Source organism: Panthera tigris, chromosome A3, assembly GCF_018350195.1.
Source record: "Panthera tigris isolate Pti1 chromosome A3, P.tigris_Pti1_mat1.1, whole genome shotgun sequence".
NCBI lineage: Eukaryota > Metazoa > Chordata > Mammalia > Carnivora > Felidae > Panthera > Panthera tigris.
In genome coordinates, this window is record NC_056662.1 from 89778669 (window position 1) to 89797857 (window position 19189).

The 19189-nt window shown below is 38.3% G+C and overlaps 1 protein-coding gene across 1 annotated transcript; it reads right to left on the reverse strand.

Annotated features, from left to right (window-relative positions):
* Nucleotides 1-104: 104 nt before the first annotated feature.
* Nucleotides 105-18985, reverse strand: MOB1A (MOB kinase activator 1A). The gene is made up of 6 exons (XM_007083449.3): nt 18762-18985; nt 14795-14961; nt 9534-9627; nt 8021-8154; nt 3434-3597; nt 105-1839 (listed from the first exon to the last, which is right to left on the reverse strand). Exons 1-6 carry the CDS (start codon nt 18773-18775, stop codon nt 1762-1764), a joined length of 651 nt encoding a protein of 216 aa, XP_007083511.1. The 5' UTR covers nt 18776-18985; the 3' UTR covers nt 105-1761.
* Between the last annotated feature and the right edge of the window lie 204 nt (nt 18986-19189).

Below are 19189 nucleotides of genomic sequence, written 5' to 3' on the forward strand. Positions count from 1 at the left end.
AGTTTGTGAGTTCAAGCCCCTCGTCGGGCTCTGTGCTGACAGCTCGGAGCCTGGAGCCTGCTTTGGATTCTGTGTCTCCCCCACCCTTGCTCATGCTCTGTCTCTATCTTTCAATAATGAATAAACATTAAAAAAAAAAAATTAAAATTCTGGATATCTGGATATGAAGTTGAATTACTATAAAAATGGAGTAGCTACGCAATTCTTCATACTTTAGTAGGACAATAAAAATAAATAACAACAGCAAAAAAAAAAACCCTAACAAATCTTAACGTTTTATCAAAACCATCACGGGAGTTGGTGAGTACTCTGCAAAAATCACGGCTCTTAAACCCAGAATGCAGACAAACTTAAAGCAGCGCCGGTCTGGCAGTCTTTAGTATACCCGTGCCCGGTACATTCTCAACAGGCAGCTGGAGTTTACTACATCCTAGAAACCTAACGGCTTTTATTTCACTAAAGGGGAAGATTCTTTTTATCCCAATAGAAGAATTTCAAGTTTTGATACAAAAACAATTAAAAAAGGATTAAACCTATGGGGACTCAATCCATCCTTGGACTACTAACAGAATGAAGCAAGGTTTTTTACTTATTCCTCCCATTTTGTTTCCCTTCAACACACACACACACACACACACAGCACACCAAACTAAGCTGTGTTATAAAATAAGATGTGTACACCTTCAAGGTTTTTTATTATGGTCTTAAGTTTTATCCTTATTGGGATAAAGATTAAGTATTTCTACACTACTCTTAATTAAGTCTCAAGTCACAACAAAAACATATAGAAGTAATTCTTTTTTTTTTTTTAAAGGACACTCAAAAGAAAATAATCAAGTACTCTGAGTACTTTCTTCCATTCTCCTATCCAGAATTTCAAGGCCTCTGAAAAACAACATGAATGAAAATAGTGGTTCTGAGACCTAAATTTGTTATAATTTTTTGCAGTCTTATTTCTCAGCCAAAAGCTACCTATTCAAATTAATCTGAATGAAGCATTTCAAAATAAAAATGTAAAAGACTACCCTTACATGCCTTAAGAAAATTATTTGTGATATACACACTCCTAAAAATTTAGATAGGTTTATGTGAATAAAATCCCAAATAAAGATTAAAAAATAAAGTCATTTTAGAAATAACTCTGGTTACTCCCATACCAACCACACAGGTCATATGAGGATTTAAAATGCAATCATGAATTTTGAAAAAATAAACATATATATATATATATATTCTTATCTATAAAAACACTAGCATACAAACTTCAAACTAAAAGGTTATCCAAAGTAACACACAAATGTTCTAAATCTTAAGGAAACTTAAAAATATCTCTTCTATGTGTAAATAAAAGCAGAATAAAACAGATCTGAATGCATTATTAGGTAATTTGCTCTGGAAACCTGTTAATAAATTATTGGTGGGAATTCTCAATAGTCATTATGCTGCTACCCGAAGCACATTTTCTTCAGTAAAAGCATAAGTAAACTAATAGACTTTATGTTAGTCATCACATATTACAACCAAGTAGGACTCTGACAATAACAGGAGTGGTCACACAGTGCCTCAGATTCAGCTGTGTCTTGAATTTCTCACTGAAGGATTAGGCCAACCTACCTTTGGGACAATTTTATCAGTAGACACAAACAACAGGTGTCTTTTTATCCTGTTCTTTTAAAGTCTGTATCACTAGTCTATAACAGAGAGCAATGAGAGAGTTCTAGCAGATGAAGCAAGAGGGTAACTGTGTTCTAGAAGAAACATTTATCTGTCTTTCGATCCAAGCTTCTCAATTAATTCCTGAAGAGGTGCCAACTCACGCCTATCAATCAGATTAAACTCCTAAAAAAAGAGAAGAAAAGTAAAATTTAAAAACAGATCTAATATTAAAACTCTGCAAATATCAGAGAAGGGATTCCTAACCCTAGTTTTCTGAAATCCAAAAAATGATGAAATCATCTCTGTAAACTTTTTTTTTTAGAGAGAGAGAGAGAGAGAGAATGTACTCACACCTGAGCAGGGAAGAGGGGCAGAGGGAAAAAGAGAGAATCCCAACCAGGGTTCCATACTCAGCGTGGAACCTGATGCAGGGCTCCATCCCAATGAACCTGAGATCATGACCTGAGCCAACCGACTGAGCCACCCAGGCACCCCTGTAAAATTTTAAAATGGGATCATTTTTATTCATTTTTTTGAAATATAGGGGGACTGACTAAAAAAACAACTGTATATATCAGCATGATCTTCACTGAGTAAAACATTAAAATCAAAACTATATATATATTTTTGCATTTACATGGAAATGATCTTAAAACTATACAATGAGTTTTTTTGATAGTGGCCATGAGCTTTTGATAGGGGCAGTGGATCTGTTGCTTTCATAGATCTATACCTACATCTATCTGGTGTCTGTCTATTCTATAGCTATACTACACCCCCACCCTCTATCTGTACCTATATGTCTGTATCAGCACCTACACTATACCTATAACTATGCTGTGCAACAATCTCAGAAGGAAGACAGAGAAAAGCACAGTACATTCTCCTTTGTGTGGCACATATAACTGAAATACACAGGATCTACTATAAAACTACTGACTTTTCTACCAAAAAACACTGTCTAGACAGATTTAGTTACATTTTGCATATAGAATTATCTATCTCTAAAGCTGCTTTAATATCTTTTTCAAACAATGAATTGTTTTTATTTTTTAAATGTTCTTTTTTTATATATTTTGAGAGTGAGTGGGAGAGGGGCAGAGAAGGAGGGAGAGAAAATCCCACTGACAGTGCCTGATATGGGGCTCAACCCCACGGACTGTGACATCATGACCTGAGCCTAGATCAAGAGTCAGAAGGTTACACAACTGAGCCACCCAGGTGCCCCTCTTTTGATTTTTAAAAAATTCCACTTGCAATTAAGGGCCCATAAATAATAGGCCACATCTCTGAAGGGGATGGTCCTTGAAGTTTCTAGCTGATGACTTCATAAGATTTGGCCTGAAATGGTACTTCTGGAAGGTTAAACCAAGACAGCGACTAACATGTTCTTCCAAAAGTCTCTCTTTCGGATATAGCCATCTCATGAAACAACCCAACTGCCGACGTTTTCTCATAGTATCCCTTCACTCGGCAGTGGCGATGGAACAGGGGGGTACGGAAAGCTATCCTGGGTTTCCGGTGCTCTTTGTCACATCCTAACCAGAGAGCCGGTGGGGGCAGCCAGAGGCAGAAGGCCCAAAATGGGGGGGAAGCTTTCTATGTCGCTCTGCACACCAATGAAGTAAACAACACGGAAAGGAGAAAAGAGAGAATTCTGCTTATACTTTCACTCTACGTCTATAAATTAGACAACTCAGTAAATTGCTCTTTATTAAAATTACCAATCAAATGAGTCCAAGACAAAGGACAAAGAAGTCAACACAGTTCAACTTACCTGAACAAAGAAGATAAAGTGCTTAAAGGAGGTGTTGAGGTGGGCCTCCTCTTGCAGCTGCATCACAGAATCAAAGTGCTGGTGATAAATATGGGCATAAACCCGGAACAGACGCTTTAGAATGGTCTTTGCCACAGACATAAAGTTTTTGGGAAACGGGACACCTGTAAGCAAATAAATACATACATTTATACACATATCAATTGGTCTTTTATCTAACAGTAGAAAGTTTAGAAACTGCCATATGCAACTCCAACACACAAACACACACATTCACAAATACAAGCCTATTTTCCAGATATTTTTTAAAGGGCAAAGGGAAAAAAAATCTCAAACAAATATATGAGGTATCCTCACATAGCATGCTTGTTCTGACTGCCTTAGACTAATAGGCACAGACATCAACCTATGATGTGCCGTTGAATCAAAGTTAAAATAAACATAATTTCAGCTATTTAACACTAGAGTTTCTTCCCAAGATTCAATGCAACAAGAATAAGTATTTTGACTATAAATAAAAACTTCTATTTTTGTAATTTGTAACTCTAAAAAATTTTTACACTCACACATGCACTCAATTAGGAATGAAAATTCCAAAAGAAAAAGGCATTATAATCTATGGTCTACAAATAAAGTATTTTATCTTCTGAATTACTCTGAAAAACTAGTTTTATTCTTTAAATTAGGAGTCCCCAACTGTTTATCTTATTTTTTCAAAGTGCTATTTTCATTTTCCTATAGTACAAGACAGAGATACACTTCCTGAAAACGAGAGGAAGGGCACCTCACCATTTTGCAAAGAAAATGAACACTTCCTTAGAAATGAACTGAGAGATGGTTTGGTAATCTCCCTCCAAGCAGTGTAGGTGGGGATGTGTCTCAATTCCTGAGAATTCAGCTGATAAGATCAAAGTCTTAGAAAACAGGGACAGAAGGACAATACAGTGGCATGGAGAACAGTATATAAACATATAAGTCATCAGCTTCCAAAATAACCTAGATTAGACAGCCTTAATAAGCTATTCCACAGCACCGCTCAAGAAACATTTTCCTTTCTTCAATCTTTCAGAAAACAAAGGTTAAAACACTTTCTCCCTTCATGCATTTTCTCAACCAGTCCATTTAATAGCCTGAAATTTAATGTCTTTTACTCTTTCAAGCTAGTTTTTTTCATTTCTCCCACATCAGTCTTAGCTAACAACTTGCATTTTCATTTCGTTTTAAATTTTATTTATTTTTTTTCAAGGTAAGCTCTGCACCCAACATGGGGCTTGAACTCACAACCCTGAAATCAAGAGTCACACACTCTACTGATGGAGCCAGCCAGGTGCCCCTAACAACTTGCATTTTCAAACATAATCCCGGAGCCTGTGGGCATGTTTTCCTGGACTGGGTCTTGTACTCCCGTATTGAAGAGATGAATTTTTAAGTCAAACTCCTTTCTGAGAATTTACAAATATGCATCTTGCTAATAAAAGGAATAGTTAACAATTGGATGTATTAGTTCAAAATGAGTAATAAACAATTCTATCCAATAAGAATAAATAATCGGCAGAAAATGTGGATAACAGCCTAACCGAGGGGGGGAAAGATTCCAGAACATTAGGCCGAATTACTGAAGAATGGAAAGCTGAAAAAAGAGAATAAAGTTGTAACTATTCTTTATCTTCCATAAATGGGAAGATATTCTTTAATGAATAAAGAACTGTAAGTAATTTGTTTCAAACCAAGCCCTTTCCAAACTGAATTTAACAGAAACATTCAAGCACAGTCAATATACAATAAAGAATCAGTGAGATGGGAATGCAAACTGGTGCAGCCACTCTGGAAAACAGTATGGAGGTTCCTCAAAAAACTAAAAATAGACCTACCCTACGACCCAGCAATGGCACTACTAGGCATTTATCCAAGGGATACAGGTGTGCTGATTCGAAGGGACACATGCACCCCCATGTTTATAGCAGCACTATCAACAACAGCCAGGTATGGAAAGAGCCCAAATGTCCATCGATGGATGAATGGATAAAGATGTGGTAATATATATACAATGGAGTATTACTTGGCAATTAAAAAGAATGAAATCTTGCCATTTCCAACTACGTGGATGGAACCAGAGGGTATTATGCTATGCGAAATTAGTCAGAGAAAGACAAACATTATATGACTTCACTCATATGAGGACTCACTCGTATGGGACACAGAACAGATGAACATAAGGAAAGGGAAGCAAAAATAATATAAAAACAGGGAGGGGGACAAAACAGAAGAGACTCATAAATATGGAGAACAAACTGAGGGTTGCTGGAGGGGTTGTGGGAGGGGGGATGGGCTAAATGGGGAGGGGCACTAAGGAATCTACTCCTGAAATCATTGTTGTACTATATGCTAATTTGGATGTAAATTTTTAAAAATAAAAAATAAAATTAAAAAACAAAACAAAAAAAGAATCGGCGAGAGAGGAAATAAAAGGTTTAATAATAAAATGGAAAAGTTGACCAACGGCAAACAGACCAGGTGTAATGTGATACATGCTTTCCCCCCGAAAGAGCCACTGATTAGATTACAGTAAGGAATCTGCCAGGGTCTGAATGTGTGTATCTCCTCAAAACTCCTATGTTGAGATCCTAACACCCAGATGATGTTATTAGGAGGCAGGACTCTGGGAAGTGATTAGGTCACAAGCGCATAGCCCTCAGGAGTGGGATCGTGCCCTTATAAAAGAGGCCCCAGAGAACTATTGCTGACACCTTCCACTATGTGAAGACTAGGTAAGAAGTCAGCAGCCTGAGACCCAAAAGTGGGCCTTCGCAAGGACCCAACTATGCTGGCACCCTGATCTTAGACTTCCAGCCTTTAGAACTGAAAAGTAACTTTTTGTTATTCATAAGCTATCTGATCTCTGGCATTTTTATTATTAGCAGCCAGAAAAGTAAGACAGAATCCAACCTGTTGCTCATAAGACACTCTTAAACTGAAAATGACAAGGAATGATCTCATGAATAGTGAAGCCAAAATCTTAATCAAAATATTAGCAAATAAAAAATACGATTCCAGTAAAACATTAAAAATCTACATATACTGGAGAAAACCTTATGGTGATCAACAACAGATACTGGGAAAATATCACAAAACTCAACAACCATACCTGAGTTTTAAAAATTCACACACCTCTAACCAAAAGCACGATTCCCGCTTAATGGTGAAGTATTAGAAGCACTTGCATCAAAGTAAGGAAACAAAAGGATGTCTGCCATCATCACCATTACTCAGCACTGCTCTGGGGCAATTAGATAAGAGTTATACAAGAAACACTCATATCAGAAAGGAAGAGGCAAAATTAATATTATCTTAATGTGATTGCATACTTTAAAAACTCAAGAAAACCAACCAAAACAACTAAAATAATCAGAATCTGATGGTCAACTTATATAAAAATTTATATGAAAATCAATAACCATCTGGAAGGCAGGTATCAATTAAAAAAACACAAAATGTCTAGGGATAAACTTAAGAAACTTGAAAAATTAACAAAGTAAACTATAGAACTGCATAAGAGGAAGAAATAAAAGACATGAAGAAATGAAGAAATATATCTTGTTCTTGGGTAGAAAGACTCAGTATTGTCAAGAGAATAAGACTGCCTATGTTAATCTGCAACTTGAATGAAATAATAATCAAAATCTCATGAATATTTTTATTTTACCTTGCAAAAATGATTCTAAGTTCTTTGGAAGAATAAATATCCCAGAATAGCGGTGAATATTCTGAAAAAGAAGAGGAAGGAAGAGAGACTAGCCCTACAAGATGCTCAAAGATATATGGCCATGGTTATTAAAACAGTGTGGAATCCCTGTAGGAACAGATAAAGAGAATGAAAGACTCGAAATTATATGGCAATCTGGTATACACATAAATAATGTGGGGAGAAACGACACATGTATTTGATAAATGGTGTTGGACAAACTGATTAGCATTTATAACTGGAAAAAAATGGAGGGAGCCTTGAGAAAAAAATTTCTGGCAAGAACAAAGATTTAAACATAAAAACAAAACCACAAAAGTACTAAATGAAAAAGTGGACAAATATTTTTATAATCTTGAAATAGGGAAACCCTTTCTAATCATTGTACTAAAATCCATACATCGTAAAGGAAAAGATCAGCAGGACAAAATAAGAAAGTTACATACAGCAAGAATACCTCATGAACAAAATAAGAAAAAGGCAACCTGGGAAAAAATACATATAACATATACAACGAGCTAATATCCTTACCACACAAAGAAATGGACAAAGGATAGAAACAGAAAATAATGATCAATAATCCAAATCAATATTTTTTTAAATACATTAAGTACATTAAGACAAATTTACCCAAATTGAAAAGAATAAAAACTGAGTAGCCAACAAGTAATAGTGAAAAAACACAGGCAGACACAAACACAACAGGAGGGATTTTGCATGTACTATCTTTTTGGAGAGGAATTTAGCAGTCTTTATTACTTTTTTTTTTTTAAGTAACAGAATATTAAAAAGAACACAACACATTTATCAGTTAAAAAGAAAAACAGTTCAACATTATAACTTACCAATCTTGGAAGGAAAAAGAGTTTCATCATCAAGCTGATCCTGAACCCAAGTCATCAAATAGTCAATGTATTTTGGAGCAGAACATTTGATTGGCTTTTTAATATTGGTACCATCTGCCCAATGATATTCATATCTGGGGAGAAAAAGATTTTATTGATAGGAGTTTTCAAAAACATTAACAAATCTATAACTTGTAATCAAAGTAGGCCCACAATTTCTCAGTAGACGTTACTACAACTTTATTAAATTACCTCTCAAGTTCTACTGAAGATTACTCAAAGTTCCCTATAGAATTATCCTGAAATATGAGAGCTATAATTGAAAGAGAAAAGGAGGATAATGTGGCAGCTGACAGTGCCAGAATGGATTTTTTTTTTTTTAACACAGCCCTAGGAAAGATAAAGGAACTACACATTCCAGGCAGAGGGTGCTGAGGACAGGGTAAGAGACTGATGCATCCACCCCATTCTACAACAGTTGGCCATCAAAGTATCAACATCAGAGTCAAGACAGTAAGACTGTTTCTTGGAGAGGGTAAGTAAAGAAACACCCTGAGGCATGCATCTTTTCCTCTCTCCCTTTGCTGAGCTAGAATGATTAAGACTTCTGCAAAACTTCACTGTGTGAAGCATTTAAGCCATAGAGAAGTTTAATTAATAAAACTTAACACAAAATAAAAACATTCCTCCAAAATACTGTAATTAAAAATAGGACTATAAACTCATTGGAGACTTTTTTCCTTTATACCTGCAGCAAATTCAGGAAGGACAGTTTTTTCCCAAGGGGTAAATATCTCACTCAATACCATCTATCCTCACATAAAATGGCCAATTATTGGCAAAAAGACTGGAAAGAAACACACTAAAACATTAATCCCACCACACCTTGACTTGACATTATGGGTGATAAAGAGTTCCATGTTTCTTAATATTTCTTGAAATTTATTATAGTCAAATTTTCTATTTTTTATTTTTAAAGTTTATTTATTTATTTTGAGAGAGAGAGAGAGAGAGCGAGCACGCGCGCACACGCACACACCCACTCACAAGCTAGGGAGAGGCAGAGAAGGAGCGAGAGAATCCCAAGCAGACTCCAAGCTGACAGTACGCAGCCCAAGGCAGAGCTTGATCTCACAAACCCTGAGCTGAGATCAAGAGTCGGACACTTAACCAACTGAGCCACCCAGGTGCCTCTATAGTCAGACTTTTAAAACCTAGCATCTTTGAGCCAGATAATTAAAGCAGCACAATTTGCAAGTAATTAACATAAGTTACACGCAAGAAAAAATTGAACATTACTTATTATAATGCAATTAAATACTAAATACCACATACCAAAATATTTAATAACAAAAAGCTTATAGGGAAGTATTCGAGAACTCATAAAACTGAACTACTTTTACACAAGCAAACAGATAAGAAAAACAAAAAAGCTTTATAATTTGATTTGCATCAATTAGCAGTTAGCTTTATTTAGTACTTCAAATACCTATATAATAGGCAGTATATGTACCTTGGACCTGCAGACATGACTGAACAGCTTGCTTCAGTGCAGAATTCTGTAATAGTCCCATATAACATGTTGATCTGGTTGAAGAAATCCACAGCTGGAAAGATAAAAGGAAAATTGTGTTAAAATGTTTGTGCCAACACAGTAAAATATCAGACCGCTCAGTTGAAGAAAAATGGACAATGCCTTCAAGTTCTTGAATAAATCCCCAGGAGATTCAACAATCCAGAGGTACTACAAATTCTCTTCTAAGTTGCTTCTTCTCAAGTTGTTTACTTAACTTTAAATAAAATTAACTTTTAATATATATTCACTTTAATATACTAAGCTTTTACCCAGCATAGAAGAGCAGGAAAATAAAACATTAGCGACAATTCTAACTTAATGGTGACTATTGGATCATTAGAATATATAATTTGATTATATCCAAAGGAATAAAAAAAATCTATTACTTGCTATCAATCTGGACCAGACAATACCATTTGTGTTAGGAGAAAGTGTTGTGGAATATACTGCAAAGGAGAAGATGTAGCAGCTATATTAATAAGCATTTGAAAAATCTTATAAAAAACCTGAAGCCTAGGGGCACCTGGGTGGCTCAGTCGGTTGAGCATCTGACTTCGGCTCAGATCATGATCTCACAGTTTGTGAGTTTGAGCCTCAAACTGGGCTTGCTGCTGTCAGCCTGTCAGCATAAAGCTTGCTTCCAATCCTCTGTCCCCCTTTCTCTACCCCTCCCCCGCTTGCACTCTCCCAAAAATAAGTAAATATTTAAAAAAACAAAACAAACAAAAAAACAACCTGAAGCCTAACTCAGGCTGAGGACATAAAAAGGACGTGGGATAATATCCCTTGCCTCCGAGACTCCAGCTAAGAGAAGGGACAAAATTGAAACAAAGAGTACAACATGTTAAGGGTTCAGAGAAAAGACAACATCTTGAAGGGCTGAGGTAGTCAGAGAGCACTTCCTAAAGGAGCTTCAGCTAGGTATGGAAGAAAATGGAGGAGGAAGGGGGTAAGTAATGAACTTATCTGAGTAAAATGTTCCTCTGCAAAGACACCCACATAAGCTTTGGAAAGTTTGAAAAAATGTTTCAGTTCCCTGTCTAAAGGAGTACCTAAAAACCAACTAGGGCTTTTCCAAGTTTCTTAAAAATCAAGTAGACAAAAAAGTTCTACCTTGTCAAAAGGATTTTTATATAAAACTCCCTCACTTATAAACCTTCCTCTTAATGAGTCATGTTTCTAAGAAAGTAATAGGCATTCAATATTCATTCAAAACAAACACTATGCCCAGATGGTGTGCTAGCTTATTGGTCTAAAGCAGCTGTTCTCAAAATGTGGTCCGGGGATCCCTCCTAGTTTCAAGGGGCATCTGTGAGGTCAGAGCATTTCAATGGCTCTTTTCACACTCATCCTCTCAGAAGGCACAGTGGAGTTGTCCAGAGGCTCCTGATGTGAGGCATCACAACAGAATGAATGCAGAAGTGGACAGGACAACTCGGTTGTCTCCTATTAAGCCAAACATGAAAAGAGATTTCCAAACATGTAAAACAATGCCATACTCATCACTAAAACTCAATTTGGAAAACAATCATTTTTCATAAAAATATATTTAGGTCAACATGCAGTGAGTTATTTTTAAAAAATTAAAAAGTATTTATGGGGCGCCTGGGTGGCTCAGTCGGTTAAGTGTCCGACTTCAGCTCGGGTCATGATCTCGTGGTTTCTGAGTTCAAGCCCCGCGTCAGGCTCTGTGCTGACAGCTTGGAGCCTGAAGCCTGCTTCGGATTCTGTGTCTCCTCCTCTCTCTGCCCCTCCCATGCTCATGCTCTGTCTCTCTCTGTCTCTCAATTTATTATTAATTATATAATATATAATTTATTATTTATTATTATAAATGTTAAAAAAAATTTAATAAAAAAATTAAAAAGTATTTAAAATGTCTCAATTTTAATTTCTAACACAGTAAGTGTCACTAGATATAACCTACATAATTAAAAGCTCTTTGGGGTTCTTGATAATTTTTTAGAGAATAAAGGGATCTTGAGACTGAAAGTTTTGAGAATAGCTAACCTAAAGAAAAAGTCTCAAAAATTGAAGGCTGAAGAAGGCCAACAGATGCCTTCAAAATAACAGATGATAATTTGAGTTAAGGTTTAAAAGAACAGCGGAGAGGGGTGTCTGGGTGGCTCAGTAGGTTGAGTGGTTAAATGCCCGACTTTGGCTCAGGTCATGATCTCACAGCTCCTGAGTTCGAGCCCCACGTCGGGCTCTGTGCTGACAGCTCAGAGTCTGGAGCCTCCTTTGGATTCTGTGTCTCCCTCTCTTTCTGCCCATCCCCTGTTCACATGCTCTCTCTCAAAAAAAAACATTTAAATTTTTTTAATCTTTATTTATTTTTGAGAGACAGCGTGTGAGCAGGGGAGGAGCAGAGAGAAAGGGAGACAGAATAGGAAGCAGGCTCCAGGCTCCGAGCTGTCAGCACAGAGCCTGACGCGGGGCTCGAACTCACGAACCATGAGATCATGATCTGAGCTGAAGTCGGACGCTTAACCGACTGAGCCACCCTAGGCGTCCCCCTCAAAAATAAACATTAAAAAAAAATTTTTTAATTAAAAATAAACATTAAAAAATTAAAAATAAAAGAACAGGGGAGGGTCTTTTTTGAATATATTATGCTTCACATGGTTCACAAATAAAAAGATATATAAAAATATATAGTGATTTTTTTTAATGTTTTATTTTTGAGAGAGAGAGAGAAAGAGAGAGAGAGAAACAGAGCATGAGTGGGGAGGGGCAGACAGAAGGGGACAACAGAATCCAAAGCAGTCGCCAGGCTCTCAGATGTCAGCACAGAGCCTGACACAGGGCTCAAACTCACAAACTGTGAAATCATGACCTCAGCCAAAGTCAGACACTTAACCAACTGAGCCACCCAGGCACCCCTATAAATGATAAATCTTAATCCCAGTCACGCCAACTTCCTCTTACAGATAACCACTACATTATTCATTTATTTTTGTCTCCTGCCTCCTAAGTACCTTTGTCCTGTGTTACACAAAATATATCACATAGTTCTGTACCTTGTTTTTTTCTCTTAGTAATATGAATAATGGCTTTTTAATGTGCTGAGGAAAACAAAACTTTTTCTCAATATGGCTACTAGAGTTTTAAATTACATTTGTGGTGCACATTATATTTCTATCAGACAGTGCTGGTCAAAGGAGTGATTAGCATTAGCTGAATTAACTCCACATAAAAAGATAGCTAGACACCATGGAAGTATACACACGGTTGGGAGTATACGCCACCACTGAAGTAGTCTTACAAACAAACAAAATCAAACTTGAATTTGAACAAAGCTCCAAATCTGTGCAAACATGGGTGCCACTAGCCACATACGGCTACTTACATTAAAAGTAAATTTAAAATTTAGTTCCAGTCACTCTAGCCACATTTCTAGAGCTAAATGGCCACAGTACAGATATAGAACATATGCATCATTGCAGGAAATTATACTGGACAGTGTTGCTGTAGATCTAACATTTACAGGAAATAAAAGGAAGAAGAGAACATAATGGATGCCCTGAGGGTATAATCAACAGAATTCATACTGTGGTAAACAAATGAACTGGTTTCTTCAACAATAACAAAATAGCAAGAAAAATAGACTGCAATGAGGGGAAACCTGTGGATTAAGAGATTCAAGAAACATTACACACAGGCCTTATTAGTCCTGATTTAAAACAACCATAAATTTTTTTAAAAAGAAACATTTAGGGGCACCTGAGTGGCTCAGTTGGTTGAGTGTCCGACTTCTGCTCAGATCATGATCTCACAGTTCATGAATTCGAACCCCACATCAGGCTCTGTGCTGACAGCTTGGAGCCTGGAGCCTGCTTCAGATTCTGTGTCTCACTCTCTCTCTGTCCCTCCCTCACTCATGCTCTGTCTCTCTCTCTCTCTCTCTCTCTCAAAAATAAATAATAAAACATTTTTAAAAATTAAAAAAAAGAGAAACATTTATAAGACAATCAGGGAAAGTGTGAACACTGACTGGATATTTGCTAACAAAGGAATGACAGTATTGTCATTATCTTTAAAAGGGGGTGTTCTTGTCTTTTAGAGATAGGGAATATTTATAAATGAAATATATTTGGGATTCACTTCAAATCAATCAGGGAGAGGTGGGTCGGCCTGCAAATGAGGAACAAAGAGGAGTGGGGAGAGGTGGGGAGGGGAGGGAGGTGGAGAGGGAGGAATGAAAATATAGAAAGAAAAAAAACAATCAGGGTGAGATACAGAAGCATGAACTGGCCATGAATTGACAGTTGTTGAAAGTGGATAATGGGTGCCTGGGAATTCACTATACTAGTTTCTCTACCTCTGTATGTTTGAAATTTTCCATTAAGAAGTTTAAAAATTCTTGTAACATCTAAATTTCCTAACAGATTTAAACCTTATCACCCAGCACTGATCTCAGAAATGACAGGCTTGGGGCACCTGGGTGGCTCAGTTGGTTGAGCATCAATCTTGATTTGGGCTCAGGTCACAATCCCAGAGTCCTGGAATCAAGCTCCGCGTTGGGCTCTGCACTGAGGTGAAGCCTGCTTAAGATTCTCTTTCTCTCCCCCACCACCCCTCTCCCCGACTCGCGTGCACAGACTCTCTAAAATTAAAAGAAAAAAGAAAAAAAAGAAATGACAGGCTCAAATATTCAAATCTCTAACTTCAGTACATATAACCTTCCATGTAATGCTAGCTTTCTTGAACTCAGAGTGATTTTCAGCTCATGGGTCCCTCCTGTTTTCTCCCAATTTCTTAATTTCCTTCTGACCACTTCTAAGTCACAACAATCAAGTGACTGCCCATATGAACTGCAACGGACTGTTGTGTATACGCAGGCAGGTGAGAGCTGCTGGGAGTGGGGGTGCAACTGTGAGGATGCGTTCCCTGCAAAGTCATAGAATTTTGCATTCCAATCTTTTATTTGACCTTACTCAGCAATTCATCCATTCTATCCTCAGAAATTAACCCAAAGCACTCAACGTTTCTCCTCCAGTCTATCTACTCAACCACACTGGCTACAACCAAGCACTCTGAAAAGAACACAGTTTCTAATGTATTTGTACTTCCGAGTTTCTTTACAGGTACAGCATTATACTACAACAGTTATACCTGTAAAAGGAAATTCATTAACAAAAAAATGTTGGCAAAATGTTCTTATAAATCAGCAAAGCTGAATGCTATTGAAAACTTACTGTTAACAGCAATCCATTCATTGAGGTCCTCTCCCTCTGGTAACATAACAGCTTGTCTCAGATTCCCACTTCCCAGAGTTGCTTCTGCATGTTTTAAGAGTTCATACTGATGAGAGCCCTCAGGGATATTCTTCTTTGGTTTGAACGTTTTGGAAGAGCGGCTGCTGCTGTTAGGTTGAAAGTAAAAGTATTATCAATTTTTAGGACTGAAAGCAGCATGGCATAATTTTAGGCATATAAATTGTTCTGAAAATAAAAAATGCTCCCTGAAAAGTGCCAGGATGAGGAGGGTGTTATGATCCTAATCTGAGTGCCAAAAGTTAAAATAATTACATTAAGTGTGAGCTAGGGTAAAAGAGAAATTAGTATTTTAATACACTTGGTGAAAGGGTAAAGTGTATAATATTTTGGGAAGGCAATATAACAAGATCTACAGACATGGGAAGTACTTTTAACCCATCCCTTCTACTTCTAGGTATTTCTCCTAGATATGGATCAGGATGTGCTTCCCAAGATTGGTTTTAACAGTGAAAAATGTGGAAACAATCCTAAAGCTTATTAGTAGTGGAATAAATAAATCACAATACATCCATAACATGGAATACTATACAGTAGTTAAGAACAAGATAGAGCTACATGTATTCACATGGAAAGATCTCAAGACATAGTTTAACATATTAAAAGACAAAATGTACAGCGGAAGTCCATTCTGTAAATGCATAGAGAACGTTAGAAAGGGGGCACCAGAGGAAGAGCATGCGACTCTTAATATCAGGGTTGAGTTTGAGGACCACATTGGGTGTAGAGATTACTTAAAAATAAAATCTTAAGAAAAAGAAGACTAACATGAAATGATATCTCAAGATTCAATATGATCTTCATCTAAATTAATACCTTTATGCTTCACATGGTACCATCAAAACAGTGTAAACAATCCACAAAACGGGAGAAAGTATTTGCGATTCGTAGAGGTGATAAAGGACCTGTATCCAGGATAAAGAATTCTTCCAACTTAAAAACAAAAAAACAACCCAATTTAAAAATGATCACAAGAGGGGTGCCTGGGTGGCTCAGTCGGTTGAGCGTCGACATCAGCTCAGGTCATGATCTCACAGCTCATGAGTTCGAGCCCCGCGTCGGTCTCTGTGCTGACAGCTCAGAGCCTGGAGCCTGCTTCTGCTTCTGCATCTCCCTCTCTCTCTGCCCCTAACCCACTCGCATTCTGTTTCTGTCTCTCTCAAAAATAAACAAACATTAAAAATAATAAATAAATAAATAAATAAATAAATAAATAAAAATGATCACAAGATTCAAACAGACATTACTCCAAAGAAGATATACAAATGGCCAATAGCATACAAAAATATGCTGACCATCATTAATCATTAGGAAAATGCAAATTAAAATCATGAGAGAACATTTCACATTCATTCAGGATGACTATAATCAAAAAGACAATTAACAAGTGCTTCTTAGGATGTAGGTAAATTGAAACTCTCAAGTGCTGGTGGGAATGCAAAATGGTGCAGTGTTTTGAAAAAGTTTGGCAGTTCCTCAAAAGGTTAAACACAGTTACTATATAACTTCTCATTCTACTCAGACAGAATGAGAAATGAACGTGTACATCCAATACAAAAATCTGTACACAAAAGTTACAGATGTATATAAAAGTTACAGATGAATAATGGCTGCATTATTCATAAGTCAAAAAGTGGAAACTCAAATGCCTGTCAACAAAACAAAGTTTAAAAGAAAAAAAGGGCCTCACATTTAGATCCAAAAAGTAACTAAGCAACTGAGCATCCACAATCAAACCACTAATTTAACATGAACTCATAAGAGAAAGACTTTGGGGGAGAAGGGAGAGACTGTTCCAGTAATATGGAAATTTACAATTATAATCTAAGTCATACAAACTTTTAGACATGGTAATCATACTGTGTAGACCATACTCCTAAAAAATAATCGACAGGTAGGAAAAAATAATTTGAACAGATATTCTCCATAGTGCTATTTTATAACAGCAAAATACTAGACAGAATCCAAATTTCTCTGCTCTGTATTGGTTTGATAAGATTTCAAATCCATTTATGACTTGTTTTAATCCATTTGTTTATGACTTAAGTTTGTTTTAATTCACTTGTTTATGACAAAGACAAAAAAAAGTTTTCATATAAGAATAAAGTAAATTGTGTCAAGACATCATCCTCTCATCTGTTCTCACCCATAACTCAGTAGTTCAGCTGCTCAGGGACCCTGCTGGGGCTTAACAATGAAAACTTATTAAGAAGTAACTATGGCAAGGAGACATTTTGACTACAAATACCAAGAATTTGTGAAGAGTCCTCAAGAGTGTTGGGTCTGGGCAAGGTGACACTCTGATGATCTAAACAGTTCTCTGTAAACCTTGGGACAATTAGCCCCTGCCACGAAAATGCCCAGCCCCAGAAGGAAAATCCACCTGCCGGTCAACACCAGCGCCATGGTTCCCTGGCAACAAGGAACTTTTACTTTCGTGCTGGCAGCTGGACCTCAGCTCTGGGTTGGGTAAGCCCAACCCCTCTCCTCAGTACTGACTCGTATAAAGATACACCTCAACTAAATTTGGACTTTATTTCTTTCATGTCCCCTTGCCTGGAACAACAGTGTAAACAATCTATCACTGATTTGAAATATTTCACTAGTTTATTAAGAAACTTATCCTGTATGCACTTGGCTTATGAAATTTCTACAGCAAACCTAGGTTAAATAAATTGCTGGCAAAGACCAACTCAGCCTCTGAGTGTAATTTGCTTCCCAAAGCAAAACATTCTCACAGTAAGAAACTGGATAAACTCTGGTTACAGAATACTATACAATTTAATAATAAATTTGATGAAAATATCAAATATGTGGACGATGGATGTTTACTCAATCACACAACACACATTCAAGTAATGTACCAGGTAGAGAGAGCCACCTGAAAATAATGTGTTGGAGCAATGCTTCCCAAACCTAAAAATGTTTAAGAATCATCAGAGGAGCGCCTGGGTGGCTCACTTGGTTAAGCATCAGACTCTCATTCTGGCTCAGGTCATGATCTCACAGTTGGTAAGGTGGAGCTGAGCAGGGCTCTGCAGGGACAGTGCGGAGCCCGCTTGGGATTCTCTTTCTCTCTCAAAATAAACATTTTTTCAAAAATCGTCAGATAATTTACAAAAGTTTCCATTTAAGACTCATTTGGGCCCCAGGCCTTATCTCTAAAATATGATTCTACCCAGGAAAAGTTAATTACACAAAGTCACAGGGCCAGCCTGGCTGGCTCAATCAGGAGAGCATGCCACTCTTGATCTAGGAGTTGGAAGTCTGAGCCCCACACCGGGTGTAGAGATTACTTAAAAATGAATAAATAAAATCTACACAAATTCACAATGTGGCTGAATTCGCACTGGACAGAAGTCTGCATGCAAGGCCGCAGCTTAACTTCAAGCTTCCCAAACTGCAGCACTACCCGTTTTCCGGGGGCAGTGTTTTTCCACGGGGGTAATTTAATACTAAAGGTAATAAAACTTGACAAACGGTGGAGTAAAAAGCTAAGTCAGAATGGGTCATTAGACTAGACGGCTCCAGACTTGAAAGGAATAGGAAGCCCAGAGACAGGGTTCGGGGTTCCGCCCCTGGGTCGTCCCGCCGCCCTCAGGGGCGCTCGGGAGGAAAAGTTTGGAGGCACTGCCGGCCTCGGAGCCTCACTACTCCGCAACCCTCTCGCTCCGCTTCCTTTGCCTCGACCTTCACCTCCATCTGCCTGGGCCCACGTCCGGGCCTCCCCCGTGGCCCGCGGGAGTGGGGGGAGGGGTGGCAAAGCAAACGTCAGTCACTTCGACCCCAACCCCGGCGTCCGGCCCTAGCCTCAGGCGCCTCCTTGCCCCCTTCCTCGCCCTTGCCCTCGGCCTTCAAACCCTGGGGCCCTCGGCTCGGCCACACTCACAAGAGGAAGCTCATCTTCTATCCTCGGAGGGGAGGGGCCGCTGGCCCCCGCCGCGGTCTGGACTCGTAACCCGCGCGGGAACCACGAGGAAGCGGATAGCCCTCAGCTCTCCGCCAGCGGAAACACCGAGCGCCGCTGCTCCGGGCCGGGGGTCTTGCCGGTGCTAGCTGCTACGCTCGCCACCCCCACCTTGCCGACCCGAAATGCGGAACCAGCAAAATCTCGCGAGCGAAGGCTTCGGCTCGCCCCGCCCCTGCGAGAGGGACTGGGCGCGCCCCTTTGCGCCCCGCCCACTCCTAAAGCTCAGCCAATCAGCGGCCTCTACGCCGGGACTGCCTTCTCCTGAAGGCGTGGTCAGGTAGCGCTCCTTGACCTGGAGGAGTGGCTCACCTTGTGCTTGGTCTGCGTTGTTGCTGTTGGGTTCCGTC